This window comes from Gymnogyps californianus, chromosome 9 (genome assembly GCF_018139145.2).
Source record: "Gymnogyps californianus isolate 813 chromosome 9, ASM1813914v2, whole genome shotgun sequence".
Lineage (NCBI taxonomy): Eukaryota > Metazoa > Chordata > Aves > Accipitriformes > Cathartidae > Gymnogyps > Gymnogyps californianus.
Window position 1 is genome coordinate 20,356,634 of NC_059479.1, and position 27,535 is coordinate 20,384,168.

General features: G+C 39.2%; 1 protein-coding gene across 1 annotated transcript in view; it reads right to left on the reverse strand.

Annotated features, from left to right (window-relative positions):
* Positions 1-27,535, reverse strand: part of COL4A6 (collagen type IV alpha 6 chain) — a 139,179-nt gene that overhangs the window by 88,556 nt on the left and 23,088 nt on the right. Inside the window, 1 exon segment of the mRNA XM_050901939.1 lies at positions 961-1,044. Coding sequence (XP_050757896.1) covers positions 961-1,044 — 84 coding nt within the window.

The window sequence follows — 27,535 nt, forward strand, 5'->3', positions numbered from 1 at the left end:
CTGAAATACACAGGAAAAAAAAAATCAGGATTGCTAGTGTTTAAATAAGACTTAATTTCTTTTGTTTTCCCTCAGAGGATGACTTTTCAATATGATTTCAGCAAGAATAACTGCTTTATTAAACAAGACAGCTAGTATTATTTCCCTTCTCCTTAAGCCTTCCAAGTTAATTCTTCAAGTACCTACAATGCAGCTCTTTCCTCCTTTCATCTCCGTAAGCAAAATCTATAAGATTCATTTTGATACGTGCCAAAATACTTTAAAGACTTTAAGAGAAAGTATTAAGTAGATGGTGTCTGGACAAAAATTAACATTGTAATTGAAGGCAGAGTGAAGTCAGCAGCTCTGCATTACCCTAAGATAGGAAATAACCAGCTGCATTAAGATGAAAGTTATAACCTTTTCATACAATCAAAAGAAATTAAACATTTTTACAGAAAACTTGCTTAAACATTTGGTTGCTTCAAACACAGACTTCAGAGAGGTCTTTAGCTAAACAAAAGACTTTCTCAAAGGGAAATGCTTAGATTCATTCAGAGTTATTGTTCCTTCACAAACAAATACCAAAGTCAAAAACACTTCCACAAACAAACAGAAGCTATTACAGTAAGGACTGGGGAAAATCTGTACTGGAAGCCCACACTAGCTTGATTTTCCTTTTTAATTGTTGTAATCTACTTAAAAACCATCTGACTTTTTTGAACTAGGGCTCAGATCACATAAAGAAATGAGATTCCATTGAAGACTCCCTGCAAAGCTAGCAATTTGTAAACCTTTAGAACAGCTTTTGAAATCTTGGCCAGGGACATGAAATGTAGCTGGTCGTCATCATTTCTCTTGTTTCATGAGGTCATTAGATTGAGAATTACACATATTAACCTGGGGTTTGTTTATTTATTTATTTATAAAAAGATTTATAAGAGACACAAGGACTAGTTGTATTACTGAAAACAAACTTACCCGCGCACCCTTCTCTGGAAAACATTTGCATCCAACGCTGCAATCGCGGCCCCCACATGGCCCACTGTAAGACTTCTTTCCACCCTATTGAAAAAAAAAAAGGAAAGAAGAAAATTGAATTTCATAACTATTTGTCAGCTGAAGATATTCTTCAATTAAAATGCTTTGTTTCAGCTCTTTTCACCTACATTACATTTGTCGTGTGAATTTGCTGGGAAATAAGTGGCAAAATGTAGTCACCAAACAGACAGAAAAAGTTGGTTTAGAAATCCTTTGAGGACAAGTGAATTTACACAAGTTGGTGCTATTCTGCAAGGTGATGAGTGCTTTCTAGGGCTACCAAAACCCACAAAACTAAATGATGTTTTGAGATACTCAGTATGCTATTAGACTAGGATCACAATCAATAATTAGAACTTGTGCCTCAGCCATCCTACTTACCCAAGTATCTCTACCTCAGTGAGAACTACCAAGACAAATTTAACTTTGTGATCCTTGCACATTTCCAAAAGCAAGAAGCTGCACCCCCTGAGCCACAAGAAGAGAGAAACTCCTCGATGAGAGAAGGTGGCATTTTTAACTAAGAATAGATGTGCAAGGAAGACAATAGGAAATCACCGTGGATTTGGATTTAATCTGAAAATATATTCTGAATTTGCTGCACTAGCATTAGTTATTTCAAGGATAATTACAATATTTATGTAAATCTGAAGTCCCTATATCACGAACTTAATTCCCAGCTAATACAGATTGTGACAGTACGTGAAAGTCAACTACATGAGTTTAGTTTAGAGAGTTTGACCCACACTCAACAGGCTTGAAATACTGGGCTGCCAAAAGCCCTGCAACACTACTGACAACACCATAATAGTCCTGGAAAAAAGTTCAATTTAGCGTTGTAATTTAGCCACTCACTAACACCACCCGTCTCTAAGGAAACCGTCTTTCACCGTCAAGTGTGCTCAGGTACAGTCCCTAGGTTTTGGAACTATGAATGGAATAAACATTTAAGCTCCTCATATCAAGTTGACCAAACTAAGTGCTGAAACAAGTTCAGACTGGAACTGAACATTTCCTTACTAAAAGCATTCACAGAAAATATTTTTAGCCTTTAAAATTTCCTGACATCTGTCGGTGAGGAACGTGAAAAATGAAAGGCAATTCATGCAAGTTTCTCATGTACTTTTGAACTTCTTTGCATCAGCTTTCTCAAAGAAAGTAACTAGTCTGACATCACTTGATAAGTTTTCTGCTAAAGGTAAATAAAAAACCCTCTATACACCCTGACGTTTGCACCATTTTGCTAAATTAAACACCTCCGGTTTTAAGGCAGCGTCGAATGAATACGTACCTCCCACATGAACCTCCCATACTTCCCTAGCCTGAAGGGAGCATTATCTCTTGCTGCAAAATAGTCATAACAACCTTCAAGCAATTCTAAGAGGCATCAAGTATAAAAAACCCAACCAAACAGTACTTTTGCAGACTTTTTGGCAGTTTTGTTCAGATGAGACCCCATTAGATATGGGGCTTTTGGACTACTCATTAACATCCTATGGTAGGATCTAACACAATACTTGAGCAGAACAGAGAGAGTGATACATTGCAAGAGAGGCACCGTAACTGGAAACACAATGCAGGCGATTCTGACCGTAGGCAGCAGGAAATAAAAGTAAGGTTAATGCAGTAAAGATAAAAAAAAAAAAAAAAACCAAAACAAACCAAAGAGGAGCAGAAAAATTGTATCCAGAGGTTATATAATAGACTCTAAGAGCATCTCCAAACTGTCTGCTCAGATAAGGAATGATCAGCATGAACTTGAGTCTGCAATGTACACTGGCAAGGGCTCAGTACATAAAAACTGGTCCCTGTCTTAACAGATACACTGCTGAGAGGTCATTTCTGACCATAAGCATTACTAAGACTTTAGGATCTGGTTCTAAGAAGACTTAAGAGTGAATTGCACCAAGACACACCTTTTGCCATGATTACATGCAGTGGAAATTTGGACTCTTTGCTAGCCAATGTATATCTCTATTCCTGACACTTAACCTTACATTTACACTGTTAGTAGGTAGCTTTATGCCTCCAGGGAATCAGATTATGCCTTCCCAGACATTTATTCAACCTTAAATTCTTCACAGATTTCAACTTTCAATTAATTTTTTCTCCAGATTATTCTTTGCTCCAACAGTCATTTGCATGAGCCTTTAGGTCCTATGGTTCTGTCAATTCTGCTTGCCTCCTAAGAGTGAGTAATGGCAAAGAAACTCTATTTCATCACAGGTCTGGATTCCTCTAAGGTCACTGCCTTGCAACAGTTGCTGTCTCAGAGCACTGAAGCTCCCCTTGTTAGAAATCCCCCATCTCTGGTGGCAACCAGGTCCTTCCCAGTGGCAGAGGACTGGACAAAAAGCAATAATTCTTTCCACCCCCGCTGCTCACGCTACTCCCCACAGTGCTGTGGTTAGCAAATATGGTTCTAGTCAAAATCCCACTGAAGTCAAAAGAAATCGTTCCATTGAATATATTGGGAGCTGGATCAAACTCTCACTGAGGTTCATTAAAAACTGAAAATATGTCCCTATATTGTGTAAAATTGTGTTCACAATGTATTTCTAGGTTCCTTTTCACAGCGTGAGGAGTCACTTTGCTCACTTGTGAATGAAAGCATTTGGAAAGGAAGCAAACCAAAGCCACTTGGCTCCCAACCAGGTGTTACATGTCCTAAGTATTTTATTTAGGGGAAGTAGCTGACATCAGACACTCCAAGGCTACTTAAATAGCAAACAGCCATGTGCATAAAATTTATGAATACAAGTCTAAAGGCTGCATATAAGATTCTAGACCACAGTGTTCTCTTCTGAAAAGGTTTAATACATTTTTCCATTCAAATGTATGAATGCATAGGTCATTCGAACATTTATAGATCGGAATCTGAACGTATAAGCATAGGCCCTTCATACTTGTTCTGTGTATGTATTCAAGGAAGAGATTTTTCCAACTGCTCTGAGATATATTTCAGATTGATGAATACGGTTCCTCAGAAACAATAAGAATTAAAGAAATAAGGGTACTAGTTATAGTGGTAAGTGCCACCATTATAACAGAAATGAATTAAACTATTTTAATTTTACTGACCAGAAGTAGACCAAGGTTTTCAAAGCAGAAAACATAAAAGAGTAGCACTGTTAAAAAAATACATTCTCTGAGATTTAAGTAGCCATAATATAAACTGAGTAAATTTTTTCCCCAAGACTTACTTCCAGTAACTTCCCAACTCCAGTTAAGGACTGCTCCAGTCCAGAGCAAAGTCCTAACAAGAAACTTCATAATCAAAAGCTGGAAATGGAGCATAACGAAAACTTCTGGAATCTTCAAATAAACATCTTTCATATAGTTCAGGATCCTATTATCTGCTGATGACTAATAAGGAAATTATATTTACAGTACCAGACATTCAGACACTCTTGTAAAATTTCACAGCGAAAAAACTAGCGAAACATAATATCTCTATTTACTTCATGAGCTATGTAATGCTGCTGTGTTAACCTTACTCTTTTTAGCCTTCATGGCTTTTAGGAATTAAATTCATAATAACATTTTCTTTGTCTATCATTCTTTTAGTTGTTATATTACAGAATTTAGAGCCCAATTCTGAAAATGCTTATCCACATGTTCAATTCCTTCCTCTGAAATCAGCAGATTCTACTTTCCTATGCATGTGTTAATATGTAGTTGCCTTACTGACATGAAAGAACTTCTTCAAGGCTAAAAATCCTTGAAAAAAATTATGAACCAGGAACCACAGCAATCTCTGCACCCAGAAATGGCAGTGTGACCCATCAAAGATAGCATAACGTGATGCAGCAAATGGATTCAGTAATTCTTCCTAATACAAGGTGTCACAGAGCAGAAATAAACTGACAGCCTTGCCAGTTAGATTGTATGAAAACAGTTGCTGGGATTTGTTTGGCAGTGAAATATTGAACAGGTGAGAATAAAATTAATCACGTCAGCAAAACATCAGATAAAATTAAAATACAAACACATTTTTCCCATGAAGAATATCAAGTGCCTGAACTCATTTCAACATTTCTGTTAGTGAGGTTCCCCAAACCTTGACTTGTCCTGTCTGCTCAGGTTTTTTTAATAGTATTAAGAGCAATGTCAAGCCTAGGAACTAATAATATGAATTTTTTTTCAAACTGGGGGGTGGGTAATCCATGGGAAGCAGCAGATGAAGAGAAAGTCCTGAGTAACTACCAAACAGAAGGATGATACAAGCCTCTGAGCAAACTGCCTCATCTGACATGTCCCAGGAACTCATCTTTTTCAGGCCACATCATCATACTGCCTCACAGCTGTACACCCATCCCAGAGAAAAAGTGACTACAGAGATATTGATGACATGGTACAAGCATGAGTAGAATTCTAGCTGGAATACAGTGCACAGGTTTTGTCACTTACTTTCAAGAAAGATGAACTCTGCACAGGCACAGAGCTTGAAAATCTCCCTGATTATAAATGCATGATTTAAAAGCCTTCCTGCTACAGAGCATGATTTATTTGGGCCAGCAAAACGAAGACTTGGAGGTGATACAATGGCCATCTATACGTTCATCAGAAAGGTAAATGCCAGAGAAGTGAACAAACTTTATTTAAACAATTTTCTGGATACCAGCCTGCTGCTTAGGAGCATTTTACGCCTCTGACAGTCAGTAACTGAGAAGGTATGTTAACAGGAAGATCTCTTTGTGGTAAGAGTATATAAACGTCCTGGTTTGGGCTGGGATAGAGTTAATTTTCTTCCTAGTAGCTGGTACAGTGTGTTTTGGATTTAGTGTGAGAATAATGTTGATAACACACTGATGTTTTAGGATAAGCGCTACTTAGCAACAACTAAGTTAAGGATTTTTCAGTTTCCCATGCTCTGCCAGCAAGCAGGTGTGCAAGAAGCTGGGAGGGAGCATGGCCAGGGCAGCTGACCCGAACTAGCCAAAGGGGTATTCCATACCATGGAACGTCATGCCCAGTATATAAACTGGAGGGAGTTGGCTGGGAGGGGCGGATCACTGCTCGGGCGTCAGTCAGTGGGTGGTGAGCAATTGCACTGTGCATCACTTTTATTTTCTTGGGGTTTATTTCTCTCTCTTTTTTTTTTTTTATATTCCTCTTCATTACAATTATTATTATAATATTATTACTAGTTAGTATTATATTTTATTTTACTTTAGTTCTTAAACTGCTCTTATCTCAACCCACGAGTTTTACTTTTTTTTGATTGTCCTCCCCATCCCACTGGGAGAGGGGAGGAGCAAGGGAGAGGCTGCGTGGTGCGTAGTCGCTGGCTGGGGTTAAACCACGACAATAAACCAGCACTATGGGTGACTGTCAGGGACAGAACACTGGGTTGTCTTATACTAACTAGTTAGAGGAAACGACAATGCTGGCACAAGAGCAAGTATGTATAAGCTTCCATAAATATATGCAGGAGAAATTAAGTTTTTAAGCAGAGGGCAACATCCTTCCAGTTATAAAGGCAAAATACTTAACAACTTTGATGAACTTGTAATCCCTTTCAATGGAGATTGATACGACACAGTGGCCAGCCACAGCATGAGACAGGACTCAGTGACTACCACTATTCCTTTGTTGCTAAAGCATTTCATGCCAAAGCATCACCTTCCAGCCGTTAGCACCAAAAGTCTCTAGAAGGCAAAGCAGTGAAAAAAAAAATTGACCTCATGAAATAAAAATTGGTGGAAACTGTCCTACAAATTTCTCCTATGATTTGCTACATTAAAATCTGGTGTAAAATTGTGACAAGCCTGGAAAAGTATTTTTCGTTGACTCTAACAAGATTAGAGTGTAAAAAACACACACTGAATCTGCAGAGTTTAAATAGTAACTCATAAACCACACGTAAAGCCAGACTTTAAGCCCTTCTCTCGTCCTGAGTACCACCTTATTCTTCTTATAGTCGCATGGAAATGATTGGCCTCCAAACACTACAGCAGTAAGAATGTCACATACTGGTTATTCGATGTCACCAGATTTGAATCTGGCTCTGAACAGCTCTGTCTCCTGATATTTTTCAGTTTTGTTGATAGGATTACACAAAGCTGTAGATACTTTTTTCTGAATAGTCTATCAGTCGATGAACATGTAGTTAAAACCAGACAGTTTATTTACAGCTTACATGAGCAAGGACACAACACAAAGCCACAAGCTTATCTTTTACTGCACAAAAGGTCTTTCAAATGGAGCTATTAAATGTGAATTTGTAGCTAAGATACTAATTCATTTTAGGGTTCACTGACTTCTTCGGTTAACCAATGTCCTCAAATATTTTCATTCATTTCATAGAGCTGGCAACCATCTTAACTGGCAGCTGAGACTAAATGATAGTTACTAATAGAACCAACCCTCCTCCAATTCAAATGGCACATGAGGTTACAAAACTTAGAGGAAATCCTGTCCTAGAGAAACTAGTGGCAAATTCCAACTGAAGCAAATTTCATCTCATACCTATTCCCTGCTTTCATTCCTGCCAGTGAGACAGGAGTGCTGTTCCATTGAAAAAAATCGATTTAAAACAAAACAAAATAAATGCTAAAGGTCAATTCTTCCACTTTATACGCACAGTAAAAATGAACTGATATCTTTCAAATTATAGAAGGATTGCCTGACTCATTTTTTGAGGAAACATGCATTTCTTATCCGTTGGATGGAATGTGGAGATAGAGTTTGCAGACTTCTTATTCACTGAAGTAATTTTCACTCATACTAATGATGTCATCAATTTCTGTGAAGGGAAACATTCTCCCAGTAAAGGATTTCCAGAGTACAAATTTGCCTATGACAGCTGCCAAGTATAATATTTATTATATTTGGGGCATACAAATGGCCACAGACCTCATTACACGTTAGTAGGTTAGAAAATTCATAACCAGAGAACAGGTGATTACCTGGTCTGAAAATGTGAGTAATAAAATTCCCAATAGCTCCATGTGGTTTAGAAAATCAAAAGCTTTATCTTTGCAGCTACACAGAAGGAACGTTTCTTTTGTCATGTCTGCCAAGGTCTCTGTTACTGGCTGGAAAGTCATCAGCATCAGCCTCATCTATGCTTCAACCTGGTCTCCCCAGCCTGCAAGGCCTGGCAGCGCTCAGGCTTTAAGAATCCTACAGTTATTCCAGGAACCACCTGAGTGGCCAGTGCACTGGACCAGCCATTTTATATTTGAGTGATAAGCATCAATCAATTTTAAAATACTCAGTGTTACAAGTATTATAAAACACTGTACACTACCCTAATTTCTTTAAAGACTTTATCCACTCTGAGAAAGTTTCCTGATCCTTAGGATCCTGTCAGAGATCCGTGTTCTTCTAAAGCAACAACTCCATAGCCAGATCCTATTAGACCATTTACAACCTTTAATACATAACAATACAATTTTGTGTAAAAGCTTTTGTTATTTTTGTTTCTTCTGCTTGTTGAAATTCACAACGTATTTCTTAACAGATTAAATTTAGCCAGGCATAAAGAACGTGTATGTGGCTGCAGGCACTACCCACATGCAGCCAGGAAACTGAACTACTGGGAGGCATGTGCTCATTTGTTAGAGGCCATGCTCTGGATGGGAGTGCTGAAGTGCCCAGGGAAAGAAGTTTTCATTCCCTGCACCCTGTCGAGTGGGAGGAAGTTCTCTGCATTAACTTCACAATACGCCAGTGCATAGGCAGCAGAGGGATATCCATGAGATCCATTATCATGCAAATGTGGCAGTGCTAACAACAGGGAACAGCAGAATTATCGCACCCTGTTGTAGGGAAAAGTGCTTGCAGAGAACCACAGTGTCACCTCAGGGAAAAAGAAATACACGGTTAGGTGGTTGTTTTAATTTTAAAAGAAACCGCCATTGGTGGTGTTTATGCATCCCACAGCAGGTCCATTTGTATGGAAAGAGACAACATGAAACTTACATAAAAGTGAATTCTAAGACCACATTCACATATTGTTGCAGCACATAACACTGAAAAACACTAATGATATTGGCAAAGAATCTTCTTTCTTTACATTACTTTCTATCAAAGCTGGGTATATGCCAAAGGAAGAAGAAAAAACATTGCCCTAGTTCTGCAGCCACACAGAGCTATAAGCTATAGAACCTAAAGTAGTGATTCCAAAATCAGAGATAACTGTGTTATTTATATCATTTAGCACAACTATTTACCAAGTTTGTACCTGCCCAACAGCTTTATAAGCCTCACACAACTCTCTACCACAACCCTCTGGCTAAATCCAACACACGTTGCCAACTAGTGCAGATATTTATTCTATTAAAGTTGCTGAACAGATTAATATTTAGGATACTAAAACCCATGCTACCAGAGAGTTGGATATTATAAAAAGTATTGATGATGTAGTTGTAGGAGGTGGGCCTTATGATCAATACGTGTTGTGCAGTGCATGTATATGATATATAACACCATGAACCAACCCAAGCCTTTATAAAGACCACAAGCAAATCAACTAAAAGTCAGTCTTAAAAAGCCAAAATAACTCACAACAGACAATGTGCACTCTTTCATCAAACAACCTGCTTTTAGACAGCTTCTCACTTTATCCTTAAATGTCCCTGTGATACATACAAGATTTCACACAACGTTAAAGGTATGCATGTAGCTTGGAAACAAATTTTCATGAACAGCTGCATTCATTCATTGACTGAAAGGACAACCTGATTTCAGCTACCCTTCTACTTCTGACAGTATCTTGCAAAAAGCTGTGTAATAGATGAAACAAGTTGTTGGGTTTTTTTTTTTTTCAAAACCTCTCATTAGTTTTTTTTCTCCAAACAGCTGAAGTTTCCAGTGTTGTAGCCAGTTTTCAAGTCCCATTATAGATATCACCCTCTTATATTAACATGGATCTTTTAGAGCCATCTTTAAAACTGTCTCATCTTTTCTAACTGGTTGCCAAAATGGGAGCACAAACTTCAACAACTGTAAAGCATTTGCAAGCAATATAATGTTTCACTTTCAAAAAGAAATCCCAGACAATTATAATCCTGTAGAAGACTCTTCTGCAAATTCACTACGAAACTAACCATTCCCCTGTCAAACATAATCTGGATGTTTTCTTTCCTTAAAGGGGAGGAAAATCTTGTATTCAGTATATTTTCTAAGGGCATTGCTTTCCAACAACAACTAAGATTTTTCAAGCCTGCTTTTCTATACTCAACATCTACAGAGTTCTGTTGCATGAGAAGTCACTCGTTACAGACATTTTTTCTAAATGCTATAAAGTAAGGTTTTGGTTTGAATACAAAAGCTCTTCATTCAGCTGCAACAGAAATCAGGAAAATAATAACTTGAGTACCTTCATCCATTTCAACTAAAATGCTTGTCCAGAGGCTTATATAACTGAGGTGAATACAACAACTCCTTATATATAATTTTATTACCTTTCTACAGTTTTGCATTCATTCCAGATACAGCTGGGCCAGTGGACAAGCATGGGTCCTGAAAGTGACTCAGCTCCTTCATCTTGTAAACAGTTCTAACAACTAAAAATACTAGAGAAGGAAAATCTTCACCAAAAGTCAAGGCAATGCTCATAGTACTTATCAGCAAAACATGTCCCAGAAAGTAAACCAGAATGTGTCCATTTTGATTCATCCTCCAATTTTATAGACAACACAGACCACCAACTTTGGAAATATGGCAGCAATTTATTATTTGCATCTTATTTTCAAATGCATCATTCCCCAAAGCCATCTGTTAAAAAATGTTTTTGAAATGAAAGTTCCAGAGCTGACAATCAAATGTTAAATCCCAAGGAAAACATTGGTAGAAACTGGCTGCACTTTTAGTGATGCTTTTGGCAAAATGCTGATGGATTAAGAAGTGAGGGAGTGAGCTGCATCTGACCTTCCACTCCAAAGCTAACTACTAATCTCTCTCTGTATCTTTTGGATTTGAGTCAGAGGGGAAAAAAAAAAAAATCTCTGATGTAACTGCTTACTCCGATGGAGTTACACTAGGGGTCAATACAGCCTTATGTGTGGGAGACAGCTGGTATAAGGATGCTTGATCTGTCTCCTGGGGAGACAGTGAAGAGTGGGATGAGCACAGGGAAATGCATAGCTATGAACATGAGCGGAGCCTCTTAACAGAAGTGGCTTTTGAGCCATTTCTACGCTCAGACAATTTGGTCTGCAGGCTCAGCTGACTCAGCCAGCATCAAAACACTGTCTAAAGCAGAGATGGAGGCTGTAAAATGGGAGCTACAGCCGGTTAACCATCGCTGCACTTGAATAAACAACACTTGCACTGATTCTAGTCAGGTTCCTTTTCCTTTCCTATTCTGTTTGCATCCTTCAAGGTATTGTCAAAGAAGTACAACTTGTGTAACCATCCCTTCCTGAAGACATCACCAATCTTGTGCAAAAGACTACTGTTGGTTTCAATTATTTTCATGCAAGTTTCTTCCATTAAATTCTCTCCTAAGCAAAGTAAATCAACCAGTGGCCAAAGAAATAGCCAAAATTCCCCTTGTTCTGCTTTGTTTCAACTTTGTGCACATACAGTACACATAACAGTATTCTGAATCTCTTTATTAACTACTTCAACTTATTTCCCTAATGAAAACATGACCTTCCTAATAGCAAGGCTCCACATTGCTATACACTGTTAAACATACAGTGAAAAAAACATTGAAAGACTCGATTCCACAATGCACTAAGATCCATGCTTAATTCTGATTACTTCAATGAGACCAAAGAACATAGCTGAATGCCTTGCTAAACAGAAATCAACTTAGGCACGTGCTGGCTTTGCTCAGTGGAGGCCTCAGAAACGGCCCTCAGGATATCTACCTGAGCACAGAGCAATCCTGCAAAAAAACAAGAGTGCGGGTTACCTCTCTCCTTGCACAAAAGATGAGAGCCTCCTCGATTTGCCTCAGCTCCCACAAAGGTTGCCCTCTGACCAAAGCAGTACAACTGCCTGCCCTTCCCTGTTAGGGATGGCTCTGAACATGACATGGAAAGAAAAAACAAATTGCACTATTCCCTCTTCAGGAATAATCAAATTGAGAAAGATGAAAATACCTTTACTAGCATAACAGAAGCAGTGTTACTCCAAAACACAGGGAGGGAAGTGTGTGAAACTCTTTTATCTGACACTTTTATTTTAAATAAATATGCCATGTAGCTTTTAGCTGGAATGTGGCACACGTTTTTTGAGATTAGCCCAAAGGACAAAATAAGCTGTTTGGAATATTCCAGATTCCTTCCTTGTCAGGATTAGGAAAAGGTTGCCCTCAACACTGAATACCCAAGTACACACATTTCCATAGACATTGAAAATACCTAGACAGCTACTTTTCTCCACAGCAAAGTGACAAAAATAATCCAGATTTAGCCATAGCCATTTTTATGCCACTAGTATTTCCAGAGTACATACGCAGAAAACCTCCTGTATCCCTCCCCATGACATGGTACATGATAAAAATGCCTAGGACTACTTCAACAACCACATTATTTTGACAAATAATTCTTATTATACAAAAATCCATATTTTGGGGAGGGAATACAAGCACTCCTGTTAATAACTGCAGTAGGGATCCCAAATCTGAACTAAACAGTCTCACACAATGCCTTGCACTCAAATTGCTTGTCACATTATCAATAGACACTGATTAAGAAACTCTGATGTCCCATCCTTAATTACCAGAGGACTACAGTTTTGAAAATTAAAATGAGTGATTAAGAACTGGTTTTACTTTAAAAAAAATGTTCCTGTAGCAAGAAATCATTGCTGCTGGGAGTCTGTCATAAATAATGGAAATAGTACACAGATGGGTTGGGCATTTCCATTTTATACATAAACAATTAGCTCTGCCTGTATCCCAAATTAATGGTCACGGCTGCAGCATTTGTCTGTGCAGGTTACTAATATACCTACCCCAGATTAAATTTCTAAAATAGGATGGCACACGTCAGCTGCAGACAGGGTGGAACCAACTAAGAACCACTCCCATATGCAGAAATGGTTTAATTAGCAAAGTATTACGGCCCACAGGCATAAAGTTTACCCAGCTTTTCCAGTTCACTTACAATATCTAAATCAAGGTCACTCATTCTTCTTTTTGGGAAGGGACAGATAAACAACTCAGCCGACTCATTTTCTCTCACTTAACCTTTCATCCTATTTTTTAAATAGAAGATCTACATCACAAGTTACAAAAGGACCAAAATACCCAAACAGCTGAAAGTCTATATAGTTATAGTCTATCTAAGTAAAAACATATGCAGCCATCTCCTGGAACTGTCAGAAGACTACCTGTTATAGTACCAACACGATTAACTCTTTAACCTCTACAGCTTCACTGGTTCGCTTTCTTTCCCCATTTAGTCATTTAATCTCTATTCACCTTGTACTCTGTGATCCTGCAAATATGAGCTGGCTTGTACCTGGATACCGTCTCACTGATATCCCTGGAGGTTTTGTCATTGACTGAAGGAAGAATAGGTTAAACCCATTGCAAATGGCACAGTGAGGCATCCCACTGTGTCATGTTCATCAAGTCTTCCAGTAAAGACTTACTACATCAACTCTGGAAAGTACCAAGCACATTGCGTGTTCTTGGTTAACAAAATCACAAAAGAAACTAGGGAAGCACTTTGTGCTCCACCCACGAAATACTTCAAAGAGTAGCATCATTGAGAAATTGCTCTCCTTTGGGGGAAAAAGATGTCTGCTACTCTTATGTTTGTTTTGGACACTGCACAATGGGTCCTTGTTAACTAACCTTTGGGCACCATAGTAGTAAGCATAATTAAGAAAAATGGGGGGGTTTAAAGTAAACATCTTTGGAGCTGTTCCTCTATCCTCTGTGCTATTTCTAGTATACTATTTCTATTTTCAGGGAGTGGACTTATCAAGTCAGAACATGTTTTTGTCCCAGGAACATACAACTGTCGACTCTTGGCTGCTAAGTACTTTGCAATCTTGATTGGTCATTTACCCTTTAAGATGCCACCAGGTCAGCTGTACCATCTACAAACGTATTGCGCTAGCATAAACGTCAGTGAAAAATCAGATCCTTTATGTTAAAATGAAAAATAATGAATGATGCATATAGTATATCCTTAAAATTCTATATACTCCTGCATGCGCCTTAAACCGAGCAAACAAAAATAATAAAGAGTAAAATCAGACATGTTGTTCTTCTGTAGTCCTACAACTCTGCAAAAGAAAAGTTTCATAAAAGGCCCATCCAAGCAGCAAATGCAGTCTAAATGCCCTTTGAAGTCCAAAGGCTTCCCATTCAGCCCCTAACAGAGCATAAATCAGTTGGCAATTAAGAATTTTCCAATACTATAAAAATATCAGAAATACAAAGAGTAAGCAACAGGTGGAAAATCAGGAAAAGCAAATTAGGTTAAAAAACCCAAAAGTATGCATTTGAGATGATACATCACCATGCAAGGAGGCTTACATAACTAAACATGGATTTATTAAAGTAATTCCCTTTTCTAGCCAGAGTTGTACACAGTAAAGTGACTTTGATGAGTCCTTCTATCATACTCATGCTAATAACCATATGTTTCTAAACATAGCTTATCTATAAGCACCTTTTTCTCAAAGTCCTCTACAAACACAGGGGTTGTCCTGCAAAGCATTTTTCAAACAAGCCACCTCTGGGAGGAGACAGGAAGAGCAAAAATTTTATCTACTGGAAATACTACATTTCAGACATTTTTTTCATTCCATATGGAACAGAAGTTAGGAAAAAAATCCTGAAAAATTAGTATTTTCAGGATAAAATAAAATGAATGTTTTTAACACTGGAAAAAGAATTCTGGGCACACCTTTCATACTCTGCAGCAAGCCTCAGGAGCTCGGGTTTCAGCAGTGTGTGAAACCAAGAGCCTGGAGGCCTAGGCTGCTGAGCAGCTGGGAAGACAGAAAAGCAGCCAGAGACCAGGCAGGTTTTCTATGGAGAAAACTTCCTTCCCAGCTTCCATCTACATCAACAGATTCCTTGTGGCCTTTCAAGTTCTACCTGAGCAGCATTCCCAGCAGAAAGGAGCTTTTTCAAACCCATGGGGGCAAATAAAACAACTGTCCATCAGTTGGAAGCCAGCAAAAGCAAGTAACATCCCAAAATGCAGATACAAATGTCAAGGCTGAAGGGGTGCAAGAAAGAGACAGAACAGCTCCAGAACAGACAGTGAAGAATAACAAGGGGTTGGAGTACACAAGGCTGGGAATTTAAGACTTTTAAATAACAGAAACAAACCCCTTTTCAAATTCTACCCACCCAGTGGAAACAGAGCTACGGCCAAGTCTACTTCCTCCCTACCCCCCAGCAGAGACTTTGAGAGAGTCGTCTCCTGCCTTCTGCTCAGTTACCCTACTCTAGGTTTGCTTTCACACAACAGCTCTGTAGGGACCTGATCCTGGGCCCCGGGAATTCAAAGAAGGCGGCGAGCCACATTTGCAGAGGAACCTCTAAATGAAAGTGTGTTTTTCCGCACTTCTTTCTGCTCTGTAGAGCAGCAATGGTGCAGCCCCCAGAAAAGGTTCCTGACCCTATCTCTGAGCCTGGTTGAACGCGTGTGCAGAACGAACACAGCACCACAATCCACAATTTAAGACGATCACTCAAGACTTTGAGGATTGTGATGTATCTAATGAATCCAAGACGTTCAATCAATCAGCAATTTTCTTACACAGAATAACTCCACTTTCATCATACTTACATATAGCACATAATGTGCACAACAGGTTGTTGTATTTAGTATTACAGCTGTTAGTTCAGACTGATTTTCTGGGCTGCCCTTCTCATTTCACGGAGGCTTTGGCTTTGCAAGAGAAGGCAAGCAAACTGTCCTTTCATGGTAAAACAACCCTTCGTAGTAATTCAGCCAGTCAAGCCCTTCCCTGCAGGACAGAGCTGATTTGCTTAAGGATTCCACTCCTGCCTACCCAGCAAGTACATTACTACATGGTTAAGCCAGATGTAAATTAGACAGCAACTTGAGAAACCAAAAAAGGATGTGTTCCACATGTTGGAGAAGACTATGGCTATCACGCTAACTCCTCTTCCTAGTGACACTGATAAAGGAGAAGCGAGGAAGGGAGAAAATATAAACTGAGGTAAACAACTATAAAACGTCAAAGGAAATTCAAGTAGTTCCATTGTGTACCCATATATTTAATTTACTGTTTAGCCTATTTAATTTCAAGTAACACTTCTAAGCAGAGCAGATGTCTATTCATCAACTGTGGATGTTGCAAACTTCTGCCAAGACAAAATGTACAATCTCCCTTACGGATAATCTTACCTGTCTGGAACAGGAAAAGACAAAATGCCTTTATAACATTTATCTAGATTAAACAGATCAGAGGAGCTATAGCTTGATGCAGTATTTTGACAGGATGAGAGTATGTTTGCTGAGGAATAGGTACTGATTAAATCTGAGACAATGTGTGCCGCAAACATTTCTACTAAGGAAACCAAAAAAGGACAAGACACAGAACTGGCAGAATAAATGTATCGTTTTATTTACAAATATCCTATTTTTTAGTGTATCTAGGTTACTAAGCAGACTATTAGCTTTAGAACGATATATTACAAAGCACAAAACCAAATGTCATGGTTAGTTAGTACTGGATGAGGGAAGGAAAAACTGAGACAAAGGAAACTATTTTTAGCAACAGCTAAGAAAAATATGTCTCAAAAGACATTTTCATTATCAAAACTCCACAAACTGAAAACAATGCAGAGGATTAATTTCATCTTTTAATTTTCTTTTTTCTCTATATATGTAACATGTATTTTTCAGAATTTTTGTTTCCTGTATTATTTTATACGTGTGGTGGGATGGAAAACAAGCCTTTTGTCTTCAGATTGTCTTACAGACAAAAGGCATATAGTAAGCACATGCAACATGAACTTTCAGATGTCTAGTTTGTCACAGAACCTGATATGAAATTTGAAGAAATATTTTTTTCAGTCTTTACTAAACCATGCAAAGGAAAATCTGTCATCAGAAAGACTAAAACTATCTACAAAATTCGATTGTGGAGCCTGATGCAATTTAGAACTGAAATGCCTACTTAATATAATCTCCAGAACTCTTTTGCCAAAGGCATAGATCTTTATCAATAGATGTGTGCCCTTGCAAGCAACTGTTTGAAATGGTGACTTGTTAAAATGCTTAACCCTCTAATCCCCATATACCTACTGGATGCAGTACTGTCTAACTAAAGACACACTGCCTGGACTTCTCATATAGGTTGATGACAAAAATGGGCTCAGGAAGTAAAAGCAGCTAAAATGAAGTCTTGACCAATTAATGTAAAGAAATGGGCAAGGCTAAACAATTATTTGATTCTGGAAGTCCAAAAAGTAACTATGTTTACAGAAGTTAGTTTGTAAAATAACAAAGTTATCCTGTAAGAACACGTTCATTCTGTTTAAGGCATTACCTTGCCCCATCTTCCCTGAAACCCAATAGAGCTGTCACAGATGTCACCTAAACAGGGAAAACCAATACGGTGGTGATAAAAATCACAAAGTTTCACTGAAATCAACATCTTATGACCTGCTTCTATAAATCCTCTCCCTCAAGCAGTCCCTCAGGATTGACTGCATTATTGTGGAGAGTTAGAATTGCTCAAACATGGAGGACTTGGAGGGTAAGGCTTTTCATTTAAGAAGCAGTTGCCACCATATTCAAAATAAGTTCTGCTAAAAAAAAAAAAAAGATTAAAAAAGAGTTAATGCTCAGAATGGACACTGTCATAGTGTACTATCTTACAGAATCAGTACCACCACAAAACTCATCTTAAGCTTTCTAAATGTCCTAAATTGTTCTTAATTTGAGTGCATTTATTTGTTCTTAGCTGTCAGGCATAGCGTGATAATGGGTGATCTACACTACACATACAGCACCTTCCAATCAGACTGAGAGGTGCTGTATATGCAATGTAGAAAGCACACTACTAGAATATTCTTGGTAATTTAATATCCAACCTTGAACATTATCACTCAGAACAGCAAACCCAACAATTCATGAAAAAGTGTAGAAGGAATAAAGATTAGTGCTATGAGCAAAAAATTTACTGTCTAGTTGTGCAACATGCTAGCTAAGCACAGATGTCTCTCGAGAAATTAACACCCACACTATTCCAAACAACTTTTTTCAAGGACTTTGCCAACTTAAGAAGTATTTTTTTATTTTTTTGGCTACAAGCATCATAATAACACAACAAGTATAAGCAGAAAGTCTAATGGAAGAACAAAGAATTTTTCTCTATATTGGTTACTAATTTCTCCTATGTGTTTTTGTACAGCCTGCCTCACTGTCCCATGTTCTTTTAGTGTGAAACGTTTGGACATAAAAATGGAATAGACTACAGAATTTAAACTGGAAAGCAAGATAATAAAAAACCAGGTGACCACAGACATGAAAGGACTAAACTTTCATTTACACACTATTTCAAGTTGTACTGTTTTGAGAAAAGACTACTCCATTTTTGGTAAACTGGATTCTAACTTTTACACTGGCTCCAGTTGAAAAATACCATGGTTTGTGACATGAAACAACAGATGTTCTTAAAATAACAGACTGGGATATTTCCAGCTGATATGACTCACAGAGAAATGCCAGGCAGAGAAAGGAACTGTTCTTATTGACACTGGGCCCACCAGGGACTAGTCCTGCAAAGTGCTGAGCAACCTGTAGAGATTCAATGAGAGGAGAGCACACTCAGCAATTCAAGGACTATCTCAGAACCAACAGAAAATGTGTCTAACACAGTACTGTTGAAAAATCACTGTGTTTTACTACGCGCCAAATTGATATGCACCTGTATCACCCACCCTGACAGCCCAAGCTTGTCGTTCCCAGCACTGAACTGGAACTGGGCAGCACTGCCAGACTTAAGCAGATTCATTCACAGTGATGCTACACTTCCTTCCCCAGCAGGATGGTCTACTGGCTTGGTGCTGGCACCCTGTCCTCAAATCACACCACCCCATCTCTAAACTCTATCTCTTCTAGACTGCAGGGAACGTGGCACAAAGACTCGTGAGTGGAATCACAGGAGTCAGTTTGGGCCCAAGCAAAGTTCATTTGAGACTTGGCTCAAAGCTGGCCATACCAGACCAGCCTGGCCTCAGCCAGAATGAACCTCCCAGATCAAGAGTCAGATACATGTTTTCAAGTGCTACAAAATGAGAGGGACTTCTGCAATCATCTTGTATCATCTCCCGATTTAATTCGTGTTTGAACTACAATGTATCTTTTAGGAAATCATCCAAGCTTCATTTGAATATCTAAACATGAAAGTTCTACGACAGGACTAGATGCAAAGTGTTTTGATCTTATCAAAACGTTTATAATTTCCTGCACAAAAGGTCAATAAAAATTGGTCCATTGCCTCAAATTCCTCGAGTTCACTGAATCAGCATTTTTTGGCAGAAAAACTATTCCATCTAAATTTTTAAACACAGTTGTATTAGACAGTATGTTGATATGTATTGAGAAAAATCTGTAAATGTATGCATAGGTTTTATTAAACAAGTTAGCATCATCTTGCTTTTAACTGTGTGGTCCATGAATTACCAACAAAAGTACCCCTTCCTTTTTCATCTAGGTAACTCCATAGTACTGCTGTGGATTTTAAATTCTAAGTTTTAACAGAGCTTTACTTGCTTTACTTGTATTTAAGCCTACCAGCATGCAAATGTAACATCAGCCTTTCTGTGTTACATAGAATAGAAACTGGGAGTTAACAGCATTTCTGTTTATCTGCCCTCCCTCTTGCAATCAAGGCTTATCCGGGACTTTATTTTTACTCCTTACATTTCTTCATCTGGTTAATCAAACAGGTCCTTCACTGGCCTTTAGCCCAACCAAGGCCACTCGCAAATCACCTGTGTTAATTTGCTGAAAAAGCTTCCGAGATTACAAGCAAGTATCATTCAGGAAGAAAAACACGCCGGTTCCATGGCAACATGAAAGCCAAGGAGCCCACCTTGAAAGGTGGAAACAATGGTCCCTTTCAGAACATGGAGCGGAGGGGAGGGACCATGTCTTATTGAGATGTTGGGTTCTCTCAGATTATTTGCCAGTGAGCTTTTTTTTTTTAAGGAGAAAAGGCACACTGTAAATTTGCCTTGCACAAGTTCATTTGATTTTGAAGCCTATTACCAAGACACTGCTGAATTTCCCCCCACCAATCCTGCCTCAAAAAGGAGCAGCATGCAGCATAACGAAAGTCACCCTTCTTGCAGCCCTGTTCACTTGATTCAGGGTATTCACACTTGCAACATGACACACTTAAGAATTCTGATCCTACAACCACCAGGAAAAAGGGATAGGCTCCAGGATAATATGCTATCCTAAAGAAGAAAAATTGGAGAAATTTTGTGGAAAAATCAGGAAATTTAGCGTGAAAAAAGAAACCCTATCCATCTGAACTGATGGAAAACTTACAGACCTGCACTGAATTTCCCAAAGCTAGCTCTGCCCTAGCCACCAGAACAGGCTTAGTAATATTTAAATGCATTGCAATTTAGGAGAATATTTCAAGACTATGGCTGGTCATGGCAGCCTGCCTTTTGTTTTTTATTTCAGGTTTATATCACTGCTTTCCGAAGAGATTTTCTAATTCTCTTTATTTTCCTTGGGAGATCCAGTCTAAGAATGACCCAAGCATTTGCATCAGCATGCTGTTTAACCAGCTCAAAAGCAGTCACGTAACAACAGGCTCAAAATCGTAGAGAAGTACAACACTCTGCTACACACTGAATCATTCATGGTTGCTTTTTAACTCCCGTTTCTCCTACTTCTACAGGGGAGACTTAGTGGAGGGGGCCGCTGCACTTAGCCAGTCTGAGAGGAAGGGATCTCAGTCCCACTGCTTGGAACAGGAAGTCTTGCTGCTGGCGTGTAGTACAGGCAGAAGAATAAACATTTCTGGAAGAAGACCCCATGACTGCCTTGCCAGCCCCCACTGTAGCCTCGTTTAGGCAGTTCACTGACTGTGGACCCCAGGAAGCATCCATGGCACTAAGGTCCATGGGGCCAGATCTTCCACAGTGTGGAAGCATTGCTCCTTCACCTCCTCCTGGAAGCATTGCTCCTTCACCTCCTCCTGGTTTGCGTCCTTGTAGGCCTGCTCCAGCACCTCCTTCTTCTCTGGTTGTTCTTAGGCTTCTCAGGTGCCCTGGTAACAGTGGAGCTGAGCTGCTGGGTGACAGCCAGAGCACCATGTTGCAAAAAGATGGCTAATTTTATTTGTGTTGCACAGCCCTTAGCATAGATAAGGCTTTTTTGTTTTGTTCTGTTAGTGTTACATTTGTCCAGCACCAGCCACTGGGAACCCACAGGCCGTGCGCTAGATTCCTCCTCCCATCCAGGTGAAGGGCTGCCTCACTCCCATTGCACAGCCTTTTGAAAGGGTTAAACTAGGGAGCAACACTGAGAGAGTTTAGATCTGGACAAGGGATACACTGAAATTTAGGTTTCCCTGGAACTTCTGAAAATGCAGGAGTTGAAAGAATTTATCCTTTGTACTGTCCAGTAAGAATGATTCTCCTTACCACAGTTATTTAGGTAACTTCAGATTAAATACATTTGTTTTTTAGAAGATGATGTTACTCATCAGCTCTCAACAGGTGTGACTCCCAGAGCTGCAAGATTACAGCAGTCATGTACCTACAGATGGACCTGGCCATTACCTTGCAGGTTATAATTACAGACCACAGCTACCTCACCCACATTTTGAACAGACCAGGTGTGTTCTGCCAATGAACACATTTTAGTTAAACTCCCCAGTCTCCTTTCTTCCCTAGCTCCCTTTTTATTTTAGCTATAGATGGATGGGGAGACTGTAAATGCACACAAGGCAGAGACATCACCTTCCTGGGCTTGCAGTACACAAACATCCAAGAAACCTACAAAAGCTCTAGGAAATATTCTCTACTACAATGGTAACAATTAAAATCCCCAAAACAACCAGCCACAGATTCTGGTTCTGATTCTTGAAGATGTCAAAGCCATTTCAAATCAATTTCAGAAAACAAGCTATGTCTTGAGAACCCTGTTTTTCACTCTTACTATGATTGTTCTCTGCAGAGAGGAAAAACAGCAGGAAAAGCTGACAATCTTTAATCTAGTGAGGAAAATTAAAATAGCATTAGAATTACAGACCTACAAACCAAATAAAAGCCATTCTAGTGGAGAAAGTCAGTACATAAGAGTGAGAACACTTCGTACTGCATGCATCATTACTGCACTTTGTATAGCATTATTAACGTATGCAGAAACTGAGGGTACAGATCAGAGACATTCAGTACATCAGCCAGACTATTTCAGCAGGACAGCCTACTAAAATATGCACAGGACAATTCTAGGTAAAAATCAGGAATATTCAACTCTATTCAAGTTAATGTTAGTGACCTGGAATATGTAAAAGGAAGAGCAGATCATTTTCTTTGAAAGGACTGATCACCTGAGCTCACCACACAGTGAAGCAGAGAAAAATTTTCAGAACAACTAATTGAATAAGAAAATTATTAAAATATATCTCCACAATTTCCTTTTGCTTAAAAGTCCCACACAAGGAAAAATTCAAAAGCCCTTCACAACATATTATATGCACTATCACATATCCTTAATTACCTGCAGACACAAATATATTTCTTTCTCAGCATGCTTACCAGTCACCTGCAGTGGCAGAGGAGTGCAACTGTCTAGCTCAGCAACCTTCCCTAGAGTTAGTTATTCCCTAGAGTCATGGCTTGAAAGTGGACTGTGAGTGCAACAACTATTTATAGAGACCTTTCCCTTTTAAAAGATCCCCCCAAAATTTATAAAGTTCAGAGGCATCCACCACAAATAAAATAGACCTAACTCTGGAGCAGAACACAGCAATTATGAAGAATTTCTTTGAGCAGTTACTATGGAGAAAAAAACTGAAAACACCTCCAGCTGAAACAAATAATTTTAAGTAGCAGCAAAACGTAACTTGGAAAACTATGTTTTTTTCCAGCACACACAATCACATGTTTTACTGCCATTGACAAATGACACAAGTAAGAACCTTCACAGCAGCCATGCTTCTTAAGGCATCCAGTGCTCCTCTACCTTCTTGCCAATATGCATCTCAACAAACAGTCAGACTGAGTCTCCAGGCCCTAGCTCTGAGGACATCTACAATGCAACATAGGCACTGCATTATGCTCCAGAGGTGGCATATCAAGCAACAGTGAGAAAGAGCTGTACAGTTCTTCAGTCCCTGAAAGCATCCTGCTAGCAGCAACCTCCACCACACACCTCTTGGGTATTTCTGCCGCAGTATCACCTATGAGACAAAGACATGCAGCACTATGTGGTTTCAGTGGCACTAGACAGAAAAAGCATGTTTGTTTGAGAGGCCCTCTTATTTGTACAGTACTTTGAGGTTAAAGTTTCTGCATCTTACTCATTTGCTTTAGGAAAATTATTAATACAGTCTCCGCTGAAATCATCATGTATCTGTCCTGACATGAAGTGACTGGAAAGTTGGTATCATAAAAAAAAAAAAAAAAAAAAAAAAAAAAAAAAAAAGGCATGAATGTACCTTGAAATATTCTTTCCACCTTTCCCACCCAAACGACATCAATATGTATTGCTATAATTCCTTCCTCTATCTGAAATTTAAGTAACAAGGTCAATGAAAAGATCTTGAAAGGATGGAATGGTTTTTAGTAGATTACTTAGAACAGTGTTTTAACAGCTACGAAACTTTCCTTGAAGAAAAAGCACATACACTTAGGCTTGTCTCAGCCTGACGCAACTAGAGGCTGGTGCTATGTTAGCCCTTAAATATAAGGGACAAAACACATCTGCTGCAACAACATTAAGAGTATCTTCACTGCCACAATTCTAGCAGACTTGGTCCCTTCACTCTGCTCAGTCAATAAAAGTTTGATTAAGTTTTTGGTACCTGAATAGGTCAGACTGAGAGTTTGATTTGATAACTTTTACTCATACAATTATCCTTAGTTTCACGTCAATTCCACAGGACTGCAGGCTGCTGCCCCATGTCTCATTTCCACTCTCATAGATTCCTCTCCCTCTCTTTTGTCGCTCCCCATTCCCACCTCTTCAGAGCTAGCAATCACGTGAGTCTCCTGGTAACAGCAGGTCAAATTATCAGCAGGGACTAGTTTTCTGTCAGAACAATAAACTGATCCAACTCATCCTGTAATCAATTGATCCAACACAAGAGAGGCAGGAAACCATAATCAGGACATAGGGTAGCCCACACTTAGATCGGATTAAGTGCAATATAAGACTGCACTTCATAGAAGACAGGGGATACAAGGTTTGAATTTAAGTATTCAATTGTATTTAGTTTCCTCACTTTGATGGGCTCAGCTCTTTGCAGGATTAGCCTTTTTCTTTGCTGGGTGCACTGGCATGAGGGGCAAAGAATCTGACCTCACTAAAGGTTTGCAAGTACTTGTGAATCCTGCATTCAGTGAAGTCAATGGAAACTTCTGGCTGACTCCAACAGAGGCAAGATTGGGCTTGTTATCAAAATGTCCTTCTCAGGCAAGTCCAAATGCCATTTTATCTGGTGACTGAGTATAGACTGTGCCTTGGGGGAGTACTTTATACTGCGTGCCCAACCCTAAGTTGATATTTAGACAAAGCACCTTGTGCATGCACCAGAAATTGTATTTTTATATATATATATACAAAACTATATATATATATAACTACATATATATAAAAAACTACAAAAAAAATTTCCACACAGCCCACATTTTAAAGCTATGTATAGGGAACAACCATGAACAATATTTAAATGTCTTTTTGTGGGTACCTTCATGTTTACCAGCAAGAGAGGATCTATGGATTTTAAAGACAGACCTCCGCAAACATACTCCATTATAGGGAAGAAGTTGTTTACATACTCAGCTCCTTGTTTCCTTTTTATCTCATTAGTAATCATGGAATAAAACTAATTTTCCATCTCTTATGCTTGTTACACTGCTGCTCCCTGGCACTTGGGATTTCCTCCCAGTCGTCTCCTGCCCAAGCACTGGAAAGGTCCAGAGCTATCGAGCTCTCAAGATCAGGTATTTTTAACTCTATTCCGGGTTACTTTCTTCCCATACTATGAAAGATTTTACATTTCATTTCAATCCATACCAAAAGCTATGTAGAGAAGGGAGCAGTGGGTGGATCTGGTACACAAGAAGACTGGACAAACTTGCCAAGGAAGGAGTTGCTGTGCTAACCTTGCAGCATGCTAGCAAGGGCTAACAGCAACCTCTTATGCAGGGCAGCAGTCACTGCATACACATACTCCAATCTATTGTTCTCACAAGACTGAACTGTGGTGTGGAGGAATTACCAATGCTGTTCCGAGACTGGAACCACTAGACTGCTTATGCTGCTCTTTCCTACACAGAATTTTAATATAAAGACTACATATGGTGGAGGAGCATTTTTCCCAGCAATGCATTAGCTACTAGACCATCAAAATCACCATCATAAGACAGTAAATAATTACATTGAGACTGATAAACTTCCTTGCCTCAGCTGTTGGAAGCTAAGCCAAGACTAAACACTTTTGTACAGCACTAGTAAACTTTCACCATTTGAACAGCTTTCCTGTTATTGTCAAACCTATAAGCAAATAATCCTTCTGCTTGAGCATACGGCAGGAGCACAGCAGCCCAGAGAAGCAGCAGTATGGGAGAGGAATTTAACATGTCAGTACAGTTTTGTAGAGGCCTCTCTCAAGAGCAAGGAACAGCCAGTCCTTGTAATGAAAGTTCCAAAAATGTCATTTTAAGAACAAAGTGCTCTGGCCTATAGTCCTGCTTAACACCCTCTCTTTATAAGCAGATGTTTTAAAGGTCACATTAGGTCCTTTTATAAACTAAATCACAATAGCAATGTTCCTTCATTTCGCAACCACATTTACAAAGCCAACATTTTAGCCCCCTACTGAATCTTAACCTGCTTGCGGATCCAGTATCTTTTAGATACTGGTTGCAGTCTGTAAGACTTATCCTTGCTGGATAGGGAACATTTAAACAAACTGGACATACACAAGTTCATAGGACCTGACAAATGCACCCGTGAGCGCTGAGGGAGCTGGCTGATGTTGCGTGGCCAGTCTTCATTATCTCTGAAAAGTCACGGTGATCAGGAGAGGTTCCTGAGGTCTGGAAGAAAGCAAATGTCACTCCTATCTTCAAGAAAGGCAAGAAGGAGGATCTGGGGAATTACAAGCCAGCCAGCCTCATCCCAGTCCCTGGGAAGCTAGTGGAGCAAATCTTTCTGGAAACCAGTTCCAAACACATGAAGGACAGGAACATAATCAGAAGCAGTCAGCACAGATTTGTGAAGGGGAAATCATGCTTAATCATCCTGGTAGCCTTCTACAATGAGATGACAGGCTCGATGGATGAGGGGAGCGGAGTGGATGTTGTTTATCTTGACTTTAGCGAGGCGTTCAACACTGTCTGCCTTAACATCCTCATAGGGAAACTGATGAAGCACAGGCTAGACAAGCGGACAGCGAGATGCATTGAAAACTGGCTCAATTGCCAGGTTCAAATGGCACTTTAAAAATAAATTGAGTGAAATTTTGCTATTTACGTACATGAGAATATGTGAATGAAGTCATCATGATTAAAGAAGCTCAATATTGTAGAGGATGGGGCCCTTTGTTTCAATGGTTACAATTTTAAGAGGACCTGATCCAATCCAGCTCCAGCTGGGATGAAGGTACCCAGCACACGTGACAGCCAGGTCTCAGATGTCCTTCCTTATCAGCTAGCCTAGATTTCCTATGAGCTAGCTAGCCTAGATTTCAGTTCCTTGTCATCTGAAGGCTAGTAAATAATTTGTTTCACTAAACAGAGAAGCAATGGACTAGCAAAAGCCAGCAAAGGTGACTGGCTTAGAAAGTGGATAGCGGGGTGAAAGAAACACAGGTCCTAATTCTGATTTCATATCACTTCAAAAGTGACAAACTATCACTAATGTCAGAAGGTAAAAGTAGATGAGCAGAGAATCTATCATCCCAGATTTCTTGGGAGCTTCCACTAGTTTAAGACAAAGCATAATTTATCCTGAACATAATTTAACAGTGTTAAGTAATCTCAAATACATGACACTTAAATGCACCTGACATAAACATCATCTTAATCACACTTCTGTAAAAGCTCCTGACCAAAAGTGAGGACACTCTCCTAACACATTGCTGGAGCATCACCAGAAATACATCTCTCTCTCCATGGTTTTGCAATTATGCTGTACTGCTCTGTGTTGTAGAAGATAAGCTTTAGCACTGTCCAAATCCTTGGGCTACATTAAAAACTCTTCTCTACCTATCGCACTCTACTGCACAAAAATATTTAGGTAAGTAATTTACCTAGCTAGATTCCTTCCTTTCCTCTGCAAATGCCTTTTCTAATAGTTGATTTTAGGATGTCAGCAGAAATAGTATTGCGGACATCTGACTGCCACTGTAA